Genomic DNA, 16,970 nt, shown 5'->3' with positions numbered 1-16,970 from the left:
AAAACAAGGAGATTCTCCTGGACATTATTGCTCTTTGTCAAATGTTTATTATATGAGTGAAAGTGGGTAATTTACTTTTAAGCTGCTAATATTACAATAGGGATCAATTCATCTGATTATTCTTTTTCCAGATCATTAGGGTAAATAGCTGGGAACTAGGATGTCAGGGGGGAAAAAAAAGAAATATAAGAGGAAATGGATGGGACCCCAAACTCTGTACATTATCAGTTTCTCTTGGCATACAATTTTAACAAAATGCGTCAGAGTTAGAAACACTCTTAAATATGAAGCTGCCTTAAACTCACTTTGGAAAAAGGCATGCCATAGATAAATAAATGACATGTAAGCATATGTCATTCTAGTAGCTAATATTATTTATATTAACACTGTCAGATACATGAAGATGTTTTTCAGATTTCTGGTCAATGACAATCCTGGCTACTGCTTTAGCACTATTTTATATTTGATAATGCTATTTATATATTGGTCTCTTTTATGGTAGCAAGTTTCACTTCTTAAGAAGCATACTGGCTTATTTTCAAATTATGATTTCTTATAAACAAAATGCAAACAGAAACAGAACATTCATTTTCAATGTTTTTATTCCCCTTTATATTTATTAATTCATTACTATTCAGAAATAAATATTAAAATGCAACTCACTGTCTTGTTCTGTGAAACCAGGTCAAAGAACTATATTAAAGCTTGTTATAAAGTCCATAAATAGTTTTGGGTAGCAGGACAAAACTTACTGTTCAGAACATTCTCCAGTTTTTGCGTCATGGATCCTTCTACTTTTTCCGTTCCATCCGCTTCTAGCTTTTGATGGATAGCTAGAAAAAACATCTAGTTAAAGTGTGGGCTATTTTAGTGGGTGGGAACACATTACATCAAAATGACATTTTTAAACAACTTTAAAAACAAAAAAAGGTCATATTATTTTCACTGCTGGAAAGAAGCACAAACATGAAAAAACTCTGCAAAGTAACCAGCAGACACCAGTCTAAGTTATTCACAGATTAACACTATTAAAATAGTACATAATACATATACTCAAATCATCTGATAATCCAGGCTAAGTGGTAAACACAGTTAAATTAAAAAAGAAAAATGAGATGTAAGTAACTAATATCTTTGATATTTGGCCACAGGAAAGTCATTTTTATTTCTCAGTTTTACCATCTGCAAAACAGAAATACTAGTATTTGAAGTCTACCAACCTCAAAATATTTCATTTCAGCCTTGGACATAAAATGGCAAAACACATATTATTCATGTTCTATTCATTCTGTTATTACTTCCTTGGAAGTTCTCAAGAACTATCTAGTAATATCTAACAATATATCAATTTGTGGATATACAAATGACATTGGTGTTTTTTGCTATTGATATATGTCTGCATGGTTCTGATACACATTATGAAAAATAACTTTATATTTAAAAACTGCTTTACCTACTAGAGGGTAGGTTTTAAACAGAGCAAATCAAGCTTATCTAGGTAAAGTATTAAGAAAATTTACAAAATGAAATAACCAAATACAATTTCAAATCAAAACTGTGACATAATAAAAATAGTAAAATTAGAAAGGCAAACATTAATTAAGCCATGACCATAAGTTAAGCACAATCATAAATTTCTAATGAATATTGTTCATCTGGCAGGAAGTCAATGAGGCATGTTCTAATATTTTTATTTCATAGATGAGAAATTACATGGCTCAGTGATACTAAGTAAGTTGACCAACTTCACAAAGCCAAACCCAAAATTTGAACTCAAGCTGTCTAGTCTCAGAACAAAACTTCACCCCATACTGATTATATGCACAGGCAAGCGATTTAACCTGTATAAGCCTGTTTTCACATTTATAGAATGAAAAGGATAGACTTACTATGTTAGTTGGGAACTGCATTCAGATGCAAATAAAAGATATCTCTCTTCCAAATAATAGCTGCTAAAACACCCAGGATTTTATTGTTTCACATAACTTCCTTGGCAAAAACTCAAATGTAACATGTGTAACTCCAAGGGCTTCACAGCCAGTACAATGAAATTACATCACTCTTACAGTCCTTATTCTCCAACATTCAAATAGCATGTCAAACTCTTCTTAAAAGGAATTAACAGGTTCTGCCTCAACCCATCAGTCAAGCATGGTAGATTTGAGGGAGTGGGGGGTCTGCTTAAGAAAGAAAAAATGAAGTGTTTTGTTTTAATCAATCACAATTTGATTTGTTTCCCTTGACTCATTGATTAGAAAATTCTGGGCAAATTCAGTGTTCAAATGCAGTATAAAAATATTCTCAATGCATAATAACATCTATTTCTCTCCTTCTTTAATTACTTCCTAATTTTGATCCTGCCTTTTTTTTTTTTTTTTTTTTTTTTTTTTTTTTAGAGAAAGAGAAAGCACAAACACGAGCATGAGCGGGGCAGAAACAGAGAGAAAATCTTAAGCAGACTCCATGCTCAACACAGAGGCCCAATGCAAGGCTTGATCCTACAACCCTAGGATCATAACCTGAGCTGAAATTAAGAGTAGGATGCTCAACCAACTGAGCCGCCCAGGAGCCCCTGCCCATTTTTAATACCTTTTTTAAAGCAATTTCAAATTGTGTTTGAAATTTATAAACAGAACGCTTCTGTTAGAGAAACACATTCAGAGAGAGAAAAAGAAATACATTTTGAAAACAAAGTCAGCCAGTATATTCTTAATTGTCTTGGTTGATTCAGGAGTGAAAAGAAAGTTATTTAATGCTCCAAAATTGGATTATGCAGTAATAGCAACATAAAATGTTTCCACATATTAAAACCTAAACTTAACTTGAACTTGTTAAATGGAAAAGAACTTCCCTATCTTTAAAGAGATAAAAATGCCCAAATATAAAAAATAGAAACTAAAAAGACTACTCACACTATTTATTTAAATGCTGGTGTAATTTTCTGACAATCTTGCTGCAAAAGAATATATGGCATACATTGCATTTTATTAAGGGGGCATTGCAAATGGCTCTTCCATGGCAATAAGATATTGCATTTTACAGTAGCCTTGCTTCAAATGTTGCTTTCTACGTCAAAACCATTAAAAACCATGCAGCCACATTTCTGTTGCTGACAAAAACCATCACTGATCAGCAGGTCAAAATGAGGTAAGTCTGGCTCCCCTCAGCTCAGTTTACAACCTTTTTATGCTGACAAAGCAGCTTCCTGCCACCCATCTCCAGCACAGCAGAGTCACTGTCAAGCTGTCAGCCAAGCATGAGGACCAGGAGACACTGGATCTGATAAAGGCAATCCTATTTTCCAGAAAATTAAACCAAATAACCCAATGTCTGGTTCACTTGACCTTTTATTTTCTCTAAAAACATTTTTAAATAGTATAACTCAATAAGCAACTTGGTACATGATCACAGGTTTGTTATTGTTTCTAATCTATTAAAACTTAAATATGTGAAACAGTTGCACACCATAAAATTGTATTTGGGAAACAAAAAAGTATGTATATAAAAGTTCTATTCAAAGAAAATTCAGAGTTATAAAAAGACTGCCTATTGATTCACTGAAATTTGTTTTATTTAACTCTCAAATGTGGACATCAAATTTGCAGATTTCAATAAAAAAATTCATAGCATTTGTCCATACATTTATATAATGCCATTATTAAATGAGGCACCAGAAATGATACCTGTGTATAGGCAATGTCTGTAAGATTTAATGTCAGGTACACTGTGATCTACACACTCTAACCACTATATATTACTACTAGCCTATATGAGACAGGAATATTCAAACTAGGTCAAAGACTAGCAAACTATTTTTCTTTCTTTTTTTTTTTTTTAATGTTTGTTTATTTTTGGGAGAGACAGAGCACGAGCAGGGGAGGGGCAGAGAGAGAGGGAGACACAGAATGCGAAGCAGGATCCAGGCTCTGAGCTGTCAGCACAGAGCCCAACACAGGATTCAAACTCATGAACCACAAGATCATGACCTGAGCCCAAGTCAGATGCTTAACTGACTAAGTCACCCAGGTGCCCCACCAACTATTTCTATAAAGAACCACACAGTAAATATTTTAGGCTTCATGGGCCACATAGGGCCTCTATCACATATTCTACAACTGCTTCCCTCTTTTTTTTTTTTTTTCCCTCTCACACAAACCTTGAAAAACACAGCCGCTGAGGACTTTGGCAAGATGGCGGCGTAGGAGGACGCTGGGCTCACTGTGCGTCCTGCTGATCACTTAGATTCCACCTACGCCTGCCTAAATAACCCAGAAAAACGCCAGAGGATTAGCAGAACGGAGTCGCCGGAGCCAAGCGCAGACGAGAGGCCCACGGAAGAGGGTAGGAAGGGCGGCGAGGCGGTGCGCGCTCCACGGACTGATGGGAGGGAGCCGGGGCGGAGGGGCGGCTCACCGGCCAAGCAGAGCCCCCGAGTCTGGCTGGCAAAAGCGGAGGGGCCAGGCGGACTGTGTTCCGACAGCAAGCGCGACTTAGCGTCTGGGAGGACATAAGTTAGCAGCTCTGCTAGGAAAGCGGGAAGGCTGGAGGACAAAGGGAGGGAGAGCTGCTGAGTCCCCGGACGACAGAGCTCAATTTGGTGGGGAACAAAGGCGCTCGCCAGCGCCATCTCCCCTGCCCATCCCCCAGCCAAAATCCCAAAGGGAACCAGTTCCTGCCAGGGAACTTGCTCGCCACGCAAACACCCAACTCTGTGCTTCTGCGGAGCCAAACTTCCGGCAGCAGATCGGACTCCCTCCCGCTGCCACAGGGCCCCTCCTGAAGTGGATCACCTAAGGAGAAGCAAGCTAAGCCTGCCCCTCCTGCCCCTGTGCACCTTGCCTACCCACCCCAACTAATACGCCAGATCCCCAGCATAACAAGCCTGGCAGGCTGCAAGTAGCCCAGACGGGCCACGCCACCCCACAGTGAATCCCGCCCCTAGGAGAGTGGAAGAGAAGGCACACACCAGTCTGACTGCGGCCCCAGCGGTGGGCTGGGGGCAGACATCAGGTCTGACTGCGGCCCCGCCCACCAACTCCAGTTATGCACCACAGCACAGGGGAAGTGCCCTGCAGGTCCTCACCACGCCAGGGACTATCCAAAATGACCAAGCGGAAGAATTCCCCTCAGAAGAATCTCCAGGAAATAACAACAGCTAATGAGCTGATCAAAAAGGATTTAAATAATATAACAGAAAGTGAATTTAGAATAATAGTCATAAAATTAATCGCTGGGCTTGAAAACAGTATAGAGGACAGCAGAGAATCTCTTGCTACAGAGATCGAGGGCCTAAGGAACAGTCACGAGGAGCTGAAAAACGCTTTAAATGAAATGCAAAACAAAATGGAAACCACCACAGCTCGGATTGAAGAAGCAGAGGAGAGAATAGGTGAACTAGAAGATAAAGTTATGGAAAAAGAGGAAGCTGAGAAAAAGAGAGATAAAAAAATCCAGAGTATGAGGGGAAAATTAGAGAACTAAGTGATACACTAAAAAGAAATAATATACGCATAATTGGTATCCCAGAGGAAGAAGAGAGAGGGAAAGGTGCTGAAGGGGTACTCGAAGAAATAATAGCTGAGAACTTCCCTGAACTGGGGGAGGAAAAAGGCATTGAAATCCAAGAGGCACAGAGAACTCCCTTCAGACGTAACTTGAATCGATCTTCTGCACGACATATCATAGTGAAACTGGCAAAATACAAGGATAAAGAGAAAATTCTGAAGGCAGCAAGGGGTAAACGTGCCCTCACATATAAAGGGAGACCTATAAGACTCATGACTGATCTCTCTTTTGAAACTTGGCAGGCCAGAAAGAATTGGCACGGGATTTTCAGGGTGCTAGACAGAAAAAATATGCAGCCGAGAATCCTTTATCCAGCAAGTCTGTCATTTAGAATAGAAGGAGAGACAACGGTCTTCCCAAACAAACAAAAACTGAAGGAATTTGTCACCACTAAACCAGCCCTACAAGAGATCCTAAGGGGGACCCTGTGAGACAAAGTACCAGAGGCATCACTACAAGCATAAAACATACAGACATCACAATGACTCTAAACCCGTATCTTTCTATAATAACACTGAATGTAAATGTATTAAATGCGCCAACCAAAAGACATAGGGTATCAGAATGGATAAAAAAAACAAGACCCATCTATTTGCTGTCTACAAGAGACTCATTTTAGACCTGAGGACACCTTTAGATTGAGAGTGAGGGGATGGAGAACAATTTATCATGCGACTGGAAGCCAAAAGAAAGCTGGAGTAGCCATACTTATATCAGACAAACTAGACTTTAAATTAAAGGCTGTAACAAGAGATGAAGAAGGACATTATATAATAGTTACAGGGTCTATCCATCAGGAAGAGCTAACAATTATCAATGTCTATGCGCCGAATACCGGAGCCCCCAAATATATAAAACAATTACTCATAAACATAAGCAACCTTATTGATAAGAATGTGGCAATTGCAGGGGACTTTAACACCCCACTTACAGAAATGGATAGATCATCTAGACACACGGTCAATAAAGAAACAAGGGCCCTGAATAAGACATTGGATCAGATGGACTTGACAGATATATTTAGAACTCTGCATCCCAAAGCAACAGAATAGACTTTCTTCTCGAGTGCACATGGAACATTCTCCAAGATAGATCATATACTGGGTCACAAAACAGCCCTTCATAAGTTTACAAGAATTGAAATTATACCATGCTTACTTTCAGACCACAATGCCATGAAGCTTGAAATCAACCACAGAAAAAAGTCTGGAAAACCCCCAAAAGCATGGAGGTTAAAGAACACCCTACTAACGAATGAGTGGGTCAACCAGACAATTAGAGAAGAAATTAAAAAATATATGGAAACAAATGAAAATGAAAATACAACAATCCAAACACTTTGGGACGCAGCGAAGGCAGTCCTGAGAGGAAAATACATTGCAATCCAGGCCTATCTCAAGAAACAAGAAAAATCCCAAATACAAAATCTAACAGCACACCTAAAGGAACTAGAAGCAGAACAGCAAAGGCAGCCTAAACCCAGCAGAAGAGAAATAAGAAAGATCAGAGCAGAAATAAACAATATAGAATCTAAAAAAACTGTAGAGCAGATCAACGAAACCAAGAGTTGGTTTTTTGAAAAAATAAACAAAATTGACAAACTTCTAGCCAGGCTTCTCAAAAAGAAAAGGGAGATGACCCAAACAGATAAAATCATGAATGAAAATGGAATTATTACAACCAATCCCTCAGAGATACAAACAATTATCAGGGAATACTATGAAAACTTATATGCCAACAAATTGGACAACCTGGAAGAAATGGACAAATTCCTGAACACCCACACTCTTCCAAAACTCAATCAGGAGGAAATAGAAAGCTTGAACAGACCCATAACCAGCGAAGAAATTGAATCGGTTATCAAAAATCTCCCAACAAATAAGAGTCCAGGACCAGATGGCTTCCCAGGGGAGTTCTACCAGATGTTTAAAGCAGAGATAATACCTATCCTTCTCAAGCTATTCCAAGAAATAGAAAGGGAAGGAAAACTTCCAGACTCATTCTATGAAGCCAGTATTACTTTGATTCCTAAACCAGACAGAGACCCAGTAAAAAAAGAGAACTACAGGCCAATATCCCTGATGAATATGGATGCAAAAATTCTCAATAAGACACTAGCAAATCGAATTCAATGGCATATAGAAAGAATTATTCACCATGATCAAGTGGGATTCATTCCTGGGATGCAGAGCTGGTTCAACATTCGCAAATCAATCAACGTGATACATCACATTAACAAAAAACAAGAGAAAAACCATATGATCCTGTCAATCGATGCAGAAAAGGCCTTTGACAAAATCCAGCACCCTTTCTTAATAAAAACACTTGAGAAAGTCGGGATAGAAGGAACATACTTAAAGATCATAAAAGCCATTTATGAAAAGCCCACAGCTAACATCATCCTCAACGGGGAAAAACTGAGAGCTTTTTCCCTGAGATCAGGAACACGACAGGGATGCCCACTCTCACCGCTGCTGTTTAACATAGTGCTGGAAGTTCTAGCATCAGCAATCAGACAACAAAAGGAAATCAAAGGCATCAAAATTGGCAAAGATGAAGTCAAGCTTTCGCTTTTTGCAGATGACATGATATTATACATGGAAAATCCGATAGACTCCACCAAAAGTCTGCTAGAACTGATGCAGGAATTCAGCAAAGTTGCAGGATACAAAATCAATGTACAGAAATCAGTTGCATTCTTATACACCAACAATGAAGCAACAGAAAGACAAAGAAAGAAACTGATCCCATTCACAATGGCACCAAGAAGCATAAAATACCTAGGAATAAATCTAACCAAAGATGTAAAGGATCTGTATGCTGAAAACTATAGAAAGCTTATGAAGGAAATTGAAGAAGATTTAAAGAAATGGAAAGACATTCCCTGCTCATGGATTGGAAAAATAAATATTGTCATAATGTCAATACTACCCAAAGCTATCTACACATTCAATGCAATCCCAATCAAAATTGCACCAGCATTCTTCTTGAAACTAGAACAAGCAATCCTACAATTCATATGGAACCACAAAAGGCCCCGAATAGCCAAAGGAATTTTGAAGAAGAAGACCAAAGCAGGAGGCATCACAATCCCAGACTTTAGCCTCTACTACAAAGCTGTCATCATCAAGACAGCATGGTATTGGCACAAAAACAGACACATAGACCAATGGAATAGAACAGAAACCCCAGAACTAGACCCACAAACGTATGGCCAACTCATCTTTGACAAAGCAGGAAAGAACATCCAATGGAAAAAAGACAGTCTCTTTAACAAATGGTGCTGGGAGAACTGGACAGCAACATGCAGAAGGTTGAAACTAGACCATTTTCTCACACCATTCACAAAAATAAACTCAAAATGGATAAAGGACCTGAATGTGAGACAGGAAACCATCAAAACCTTAGAGGAGAAAGCAGGAAAAGACCTCTCTGACCTCAGCCATAGCAATCTCTTACTCGACACATCCCCAAAGGCAAGGGAATTAAAAGCAAAAGTGAATTACTGGGACCTCATGAAGATAAAAAGCTTCTGCACAGCAAAGGAAACAACCAACAAAACTAAAAGGCAACCAACGGAATGGGAAAAGATATTCGCAAATGACATATCGGACAAAGGGCTAGTATCCAAAATCTATAAAGAGCTCACCAAACTCCACACCCGAAAAACAAATAACCCAGTGAAGAAACGGGCAGAAAACATGAATAGACACTTCTCTAAAGAAGACATCCGGATGGCCAACAGGCACATGAAAAGATGTTCAGCGTCGCTCCTTATCAGGGAAATACAAATCAAAACCACACTCAGGTATCACCTCACGCCAGTCAGAGTGGCCAAAATGAACAAATCAGGAGATTATAGATGCTGGAGAGGATGTGGAGAAACGGGAACCCTCTTGCACTGTTGGTGGGAATGCAAATTGGTGCAGCCGCTCTGGAAAGCAGTGTGGAAGTTCCTCAAAAAATTAAAAATAGACCTACCCTATGACCCAGCAATAGCACTGCTAGGAATTTATCCAAGGGATACAGGAGTACTGATGCATAGGGCCACTTGTACCCCAATGTTCATAGCAGCACTCTCAACAATAGCCAAATTATGGAAAGAGCCTAAATGTCCATCAACTGATGAATGGATAAAGAAATTGTGCTTTATATACACAATGGAGTACTACGTGGCAATGAGAAAGAATGAAATATGGCCTTTTGTAGCAACATGGATGGAACTGGAGAGTGTGATGCTAAGTGAAATAAGCCATACAGAGAAAGACAGATACCATATGGTTTCACTCTTATGTGGATCCTGAGAAACTCAACAGAAACCCATGGAGGAGGGGAAGGAAAAAAAAAAAAAAGAGGTTAGAGTGGAAGACAGCCAAAGCATAAGAGACTGTTAAAAACCGAGAACTGAGGGTTGATGGGGGGTGGGAGGGAGGGGAGGGTGGGTGATGGGTATTGAGGAGGGCACCTTTTGGGATGAGCACTGGGTGTTGTATGGAAACCAATTTGTCAATAAATTTCATAAAAAAAAAAAAAGAAGAAAACATCCTTCCTTCCAGCTAATTGCAAAAAGGGCCAGAAAATTAATAAAATATTTAAATTTAAAAAAAAAAAAAAAAAGAAAAAAGAAAAACACAGCCATCTTTAGTTCCTGGCCTGTACAAAGACAGAAAATGGCCAATCTGGCCCACACACCAACCTCTGAGGATAATATTTACTAAAATAGGAGACTAGGAAGAGTTAAAATGAGATCTCTTAAAAATTTAAATTTGTAAGAACTTTTCAAACATTTAGTTTTTACTTACACCAAATTTTTATGAGTGGCTAAATTATATAAATTACATTTAAATAGGCCAGGTAACCTGTGAATCATTTCCTCAGTTACACTGGGAAGAAAAACAATAATGAAATAATTGCGACTATTATATAGAAGGCTAATAGGTATAAAGGATTCTCACTTAGATAACTGGATCCTAGACAACCATACCTGCCTAAATAACCTTCAGATATCAACAGACACTAATAACAGAATGTGCCAAAAAATCAGTTATGGCTACACTGTCTCAAGTAGCAGCAACAAAAGTAACATGGGAGGGAAGGTCAATTGTGTATCGAGCACCATGTGTTATTTACTCTGCTTCGGCCTCTTAGTTATTCTTTAGTATAACATGAATAAAAATAATTCATACAGTTTTGGTCCATAATTGTTCTCAAAAAAAGCAAGTGATAATGTTGGACTTGCCCATAAAAACAAGAGACCAAACAGGTGAAAAGCTCAAGGGGCAGTCAGGGAAATATTCACCAAAACAAAGATGACAATCAGAAGGCACTGAGAAGGGGTGCCTGGGTAGCTCAGTTTGTTAAGCGTCCAACTTCGGCTCAGGTCATGATCTCACAGTTCATGAGTTCAAGCCCTATGTCAGGCTCTGTGCTAACAGCTCAGAGCCTAGAGCCTGCTTCAGATTCTGTGTCTCCCTTCTCTCTCTGTTCCTCCCCCGCTCACACTCTGGTCTCTCTTGCTCTCAAAAATAAATAAGCATTAAAAAAAAAAAAAAATTGAAGAAGGCACTGAGGAAATGAAGAAGGCCTTTAATAATATGAAAAGCTCCACAAACATCACCGTGGCCTGCGAGAACTGGTGTGAACTCATATCTGGTAAGAAACTATATGTCTCATCAAGACTTCAAAGGATTGAAGGGGTGCCTGGGTGGCTCAGTCAGTTAAACTTGATCTCAGCTCAGGTCTTGATCTCAGGGTCATGAGTTCAAGCACTGTATTGGGCTCTGTGCTGGGTGTGAAGCCTACTTACAAAAGAAAACAAACAAACAAACAAACAAAAAAGTACTTCAAGACTTCAAGGGATTAAAAGAGAATGGCAGGGTGACTGCCATGGAAAAGTAATACAAGATGCTGGGAATATCTTTGCAGAACATAATAAAGTAAAAATTACAATAAATATACTGAGGTTAACACTGGAAGTTATACCAGACACACTAGTCAAGTTCTAATTAAAATATTTATGGATACACACATGAAAAAAGAAAATTGACAATAGCATAAATACTTCAAGATAAATAAAGGCCAGACAAGAGGGCAACAGCCACTGTTTACCTGACTCGGATGGCCCGAAAAGCACCCTTGGATACATATCAAACAGTCTACTTAATCAAAGAGAAGAACACAGATGATACCAAAAAAAAAGAAGAGTAAGGTGTTTATTTATACTCTGTCATCTCTATCTAGCCTAATTCTGACACAACGCATCTTCTAATTTTTTTATAACTATCTTCAGGACTATAATTCTGCTCCCCCATTTTTCTTCCTTCTAACAACTCCCTTCTCTTTACAATATTTAGAGCCCACATTTCCTAACACCCAGTATGGCAGGAAACAGAAGAAAACTAGTTGAGGCATACTACTATTGGGCAGCATACTGAAAAACAGAAAAGGTACTGGGTACCATATAGGAGAGCAGAAGGAAAGGAATACTATTTTTATACAAGGCCATTCAGAAACAAACCATAAATGATAGTTGACACAACAAAAGAAAAGTGTTGAAAACTGCAGATATGGGTCTACAGATTCTAAAAGCTTATCAAGTATTGGGAAAAATGAATAAAGACAAGACCTACATTCTAATATATCCTGAAAGGCATTTGGTTTTTTTTAATTCAAGTCGAAACAAATATATCTTTTAAGCATTTAGGGAGAGAGAAAAACATCAATTCATCTATAAGTAATAAAGAATTACACTGGCTCAGGACTTCTCTCTGTAACACTAAAAGATACTGGATCAATGTTTTCAGAAAATAATTCTGTATGAAGCAAGACACATTTCCAGATATGCAATAATTCAAAAGCTCTAGCACAAAACATATATCCCACTGTTCAAAAAAGTCAAAGATAGAAAAGATGAAATGTAAAATGACTGGCAAGAAACATTACAGCCAATTAAATTTATGTGAATAGATGGTAAATTTTAATTAACTGCAGTAAATGTGTTATAAAATGAAATGCAAAAACAAAAATAATTGAGAAACATAATAATGAAATGGAAAAGGTAAAATAAAAAGCTATAACTCCAGATTAAATTAAGACCAGAAAAAAAGGAAAGAGCATGAGAAATATAGATGTCCTGAACCGATGTTATACACAACAGGGGGCAAAAGGCAACCTATAATAGAATTTAAAAACATTTCTTGCCAATGTGCAACAACATGGTCTATATAGCACAGAAGGAAAAATGAAAAACGAAAAATATAATAGAACAATAAAAACAAAAAGACAAAAATGTCAGTTAGGATAACTTGAATTTTTCTATTAAAAGGCAAAGACTCCCAAACTGGTATAAAAATATAAAAATTCTACCATATGTTGCTTACAAGAGAAATGGTAAAATCAAAATTTCTAAAGGCTAAAAAGAATATGATGTATAATATATTAGGCAAATGCATATATAATATTTCATATTAATATAATCACATACTAAAGAATTTAATCTTACCCAAAAAGAGGTCTGGCCTTTGTCTTTAGCTTCTGAGAGGTTACCTCTAAGCTTTTCAAATTCTTACCTGATGAAAGTATCTTTGTTTACTTGGGAGCCTTGAGCTATACCAGATAGTGTAACGTAATTTACAGTGAAGACTTTGGGTCACTCCGTATCAGTGTGACCTCCAGAGGGACCTCTAGATGGAGGTCAGCCATTGGAGCAGTCAACTATGTCTATGTGACAGAGCTCTAATAAAAACTCTGGACACCAAGGCTTGGATGAGATTCTCTGGTAGGCAATACTCCATGTACACTGACTCACATCATACCAGGTAAATCAACGTTGTTTATGACTCGACCGTGAGAGGACAACTTTCACTCCATGCACAGAACTTTCCTGGACTGTGCCTCATGCATCTTTTCCCTTGGTTGATTCTAATCGATACAACTACCAATACCCACCGCACTGGGGAACCCACTTGATCCATCACAGTGTCTCTACAGGAAAAACATGCAGACACTAAAGGCCTCCTGAAATAATAACACAGGAGTACACAGTACCATGTATGACCAAAAATGTTGAAAACCAAATCTAATGTCCAAATAAGTCCAAGCAATACAATGGAAACTAAAATAAATTAAATAACACCATGAGGAAGTAATCAGTCAAATCCAGAGTATGGGATATCCTATAGGACAAACAGCCTCATGTCTTCAACATATCAATTACATGGGGGAAAACAAAAAGTCAAGGTAGCAAAGGTAAGGGTATTCTAGTCTAAAAGAGGCTTAAGAGACTTAAAAAAACAAATGAAATGCTTGGACCTTATTTGAATCTTAATTTGGACAAACCAACTATGAAGAAAGTTGGTGGGTAAATGGGGAAATTTGAGTATGACATGGGAATTAGAGGATATTGAAAAATTACTGAAACTTATTTTGGCTGTAATAACAGCATTGTGGTTATGCAGGTAAATGTGCTTATTTGGGTGGGAACCATATACTAATGTATATAGGAGGGAAATGTCATGGAGCTTTAGACTCACTGCTTGAGATCAGCAAAACACAACCAACCTCAAAAAATACCACTGAAGCAAGTTTGAAAAACATTATTAACTTAAATCTGACAGTTATACAGGGGTGACTGTACTATTCTACTTTTAACATGTTTGACATTTTTCAAAACAGAAAAGTAAAACAGATTACCTGAGCAAATAATTTATTAGTTCTTTCAATGTATTAGCTCTTTCAAATTTCCAACTGATAATTCCTACTTTACATAACCCATCACATAGTACCTACATATATACACATACAGATTCAAATGCTTCTGTAAAACACTAATACCAAAACCTGACCAAAAAAGCATTTCAAAAAACTACAGATCAATTTCACTTAAGACTATAGTCAGAAAATTTTCTAAAGAGCTACCAACAAATCAAATGCTATAGTATATTAAAATAATTACCCAAAGGAACACTCTAAAGAGTAAAGGAGGTTTCTAGCATACACAATTGAATATACAATGCAACTCCAATTTTGTAATATGGACTCATATAGGCCAAGAGCAAAAAGACCAAAAGAAAATACATCAAAATGTTAATGTAATTATCTTTACAATGGTATTAAGTAGTGTCTGTTCATTACTTATTTACTGTCTTTTTGTAATATGCATTTCATTTACATTAAAACACAGAAAAGCTAGATATGTGTGTAGCTAAAATCTTGGAATTTTATTATTAAAATCACTTTCTATATGCTATAGAGTCACCTGCTTATATGATTAAGCAATTGGTCAGAATTATCTTTGTTAAATGTTAAGTTACCAATATACTTAGGTGAAATAATTTTAAATACAATAATTTCTGAGAACTGCTAATCACCTATGGCAAATTATCATTTGCATAGCTACTAGGGAATTACTAACCTAATTCTGCTTGATAATGCTAAACTCTGTTCATATATGCTCAGGTTTCTATTGTTAATATAGTAACATTAGTAACTTAAGACAGAATATCAATAAGCACAAAGAACGAAAGAAAAGCATCCCACCAAAAAATACAGGGCACAGAGTGTTTATCAAAGAAAATTATCTAATTTCTGTTCCCGCTAGGCATTCACATTTTGCTCCTTCAAAAACCTAACTTCTACCTAACAAGGAAAGAGCTGTATCAGATGCACATTAACTTCCCAGAAGTCATCTATGCTTGTTTGACCCAGGAGAAGGGTTTTAGAAACAGTAACAGGATGTCTGTACTTTGAGAATACAAATTAATAAAAAAAATTAAGTCTTACTGAATTAAAGGAAGTGTGGCTTCTTAGTCTACACTTAAAAGTGCTTATGTGTAGGTACTTAGTTATAGGTATATTTGTTTTTAAAAAGAATTAGGCTAACTTTTATTAATATTTTTTACTAAACAGTAATTTGATTTCTATTAATTAAAGGTGATTTTAGGGGTGCCTGGGTGACTCAGTCAGTTAAGCATCAGGCTCTTGATTTTGGCTCAGGTCAGTGAGATGGACCCTGCTGCATCTGGCTCTCCTCTGACAGCACAGAGCCTGCTTGGAATTCTCTCTCTCCCTCGCTCTCTGCCCCTCCCCCTGCCCAGCAGGCACACGTGTGCTCTCTTGCTCTTTCTGTCAAAATAAATAAATAACTTAAAAATTAAATAAATAAAGTTAATTTTAGGTGAGAAAAAACCCTACCCAACATCTTTTCCATGATATGTCTAAAACTATGCTATATCTATTTAATATACTTGCTCCCCCATATAAAGATGACAAAATGGATGGTGGACATTTAACTATTGTGTATGAGGTTCATGGGGTGATAGCTGAAAAGAATGACACATTATCATCAGTCCTTACCACACACCAAACACACAATGGATCACATTTACAGAATTAGTCACATGTGTAAGATATTGATGGGTATAAGAGGATTTTTTAAATTCTAGAATTTTACCTATTGGGATTTAGTTTCTTATCAGCCCTGGAGATTGGGCATTGTGGGAAGGCAAAGTAGTCTCCTATTTCACATATGTACAATGGGTCAACAAAAGCCTCGGAGACAAATATTTAAAGTACCAAGCCTTCAAAGAGATTCCAGCCTGGTCTGCAACAAATATTTATGGCACATTTTAGATCTCTACTTTTATAAATACAGACTGAATGTCACACCCTGTAAACACTCTGCAAACACAGTGTTGGGTTTCTGTTGTGGAAGCCCCAGCAGATGGCTCTGAGGGTCACCTTACCTGAGAGGGCATCCTGGGCTTCAAAGAAAGTACTAAGACCTCCTTTCACATATGCCAAGCTGCCTTCACTTTTCTTGTTAGCCTGTCTCTTCAAGTTGGTGACTGCCATTTTAAGCTGTTCAAAACTGAAATGAAATTAAGAAACCAAAAGTTTGAGACTCCTAAAAAGCAAAAAAGAAATCAGATAATGCATTAAATGTGAAATACTGAAGCCTAAGTTAAGAAAGACATAGACTGACACAAGATGTAACCAGATTAAAACAAAAAGCTTTCAAATTCTTACCTACATCTAAATTTTTTTTTTTTTTTTTTAAGAGAGAGTGCAAGCAGGGAAGAGGAGCACAGGAAGAGAAAGAGAGAATCTTAAACAGGCTCCGTGCTCAGTATGGAGTCCGACACGGGGCTCAATCCCACACCCTGGGATCATGACCTGAGCCGAAATCAAGAGTAGGACATTCAACCGACTGAGCCTCTGAGGCACCCCTACATCTAAACCCTTTTATTATAAATAACAAAATTACAGCAACTATAAAACAGATCTGTAGCCCTCACATGGTCATTCCAAATGTCAGACCCCTAAGAAATGAACATACATATAAATATTTCTATAAGTAATATGTATCATGTATATGATTTGCCAGGTAAGGAGTCCTGAACATCATG

The 16,970-nt window shown here is 37.5% G+C and overlaps 1 protein-coding gene across 2 annotated transcripts in view; it reads right to left on the bottom strand.

Moving 5' to 3' along the window:
* The window catches only part of EXOC2 (exocyst complex component 2), a 277,442-nt gene that overhangs the window by 185,675 nt on the left and 74,797 nt on the right, over positions 1–16,970 (bottom strand). For both annotated transcript variants that reach the window (XM_043590966.1, XM_043590967.1), the window contains 2 exons: positions 16,308–16,432; positions 753–833 (listed from right to left, as the gene is read on the bottom strand). In XM_043590966.1, the coding sequence (XP_043446901.1) occupies positions 753–833; positions 16,308–16,432 (206 nt within the window). The remainder of the gene's footprint in view (positions 1–752; positions 834–16,307; positions 16,433–16,970) is intronic.

The sequence above is a fragment of the Prionailurus bengalensis genome, chromosome B2 (genome assembly GCF_016509475.1).
Source record: "Prionailurus bengalensis isolate Pbe53 chromosome B2, Fcat_Pben_1.1_paternal_pri, whole genome shotgun sequence".
Classification (NCBI taxonomy): domain Eukaryota; kingdom Metazoa; phylum Chordata; class Mammalia; order Carnivora; family Felidae; genus Prionailurus; species Prionailurus bengalensis.
Note: the sequence above shows the minus strand (reverse complement) of the source record. Positions and strands in the feature narration are given on the sequence as shown.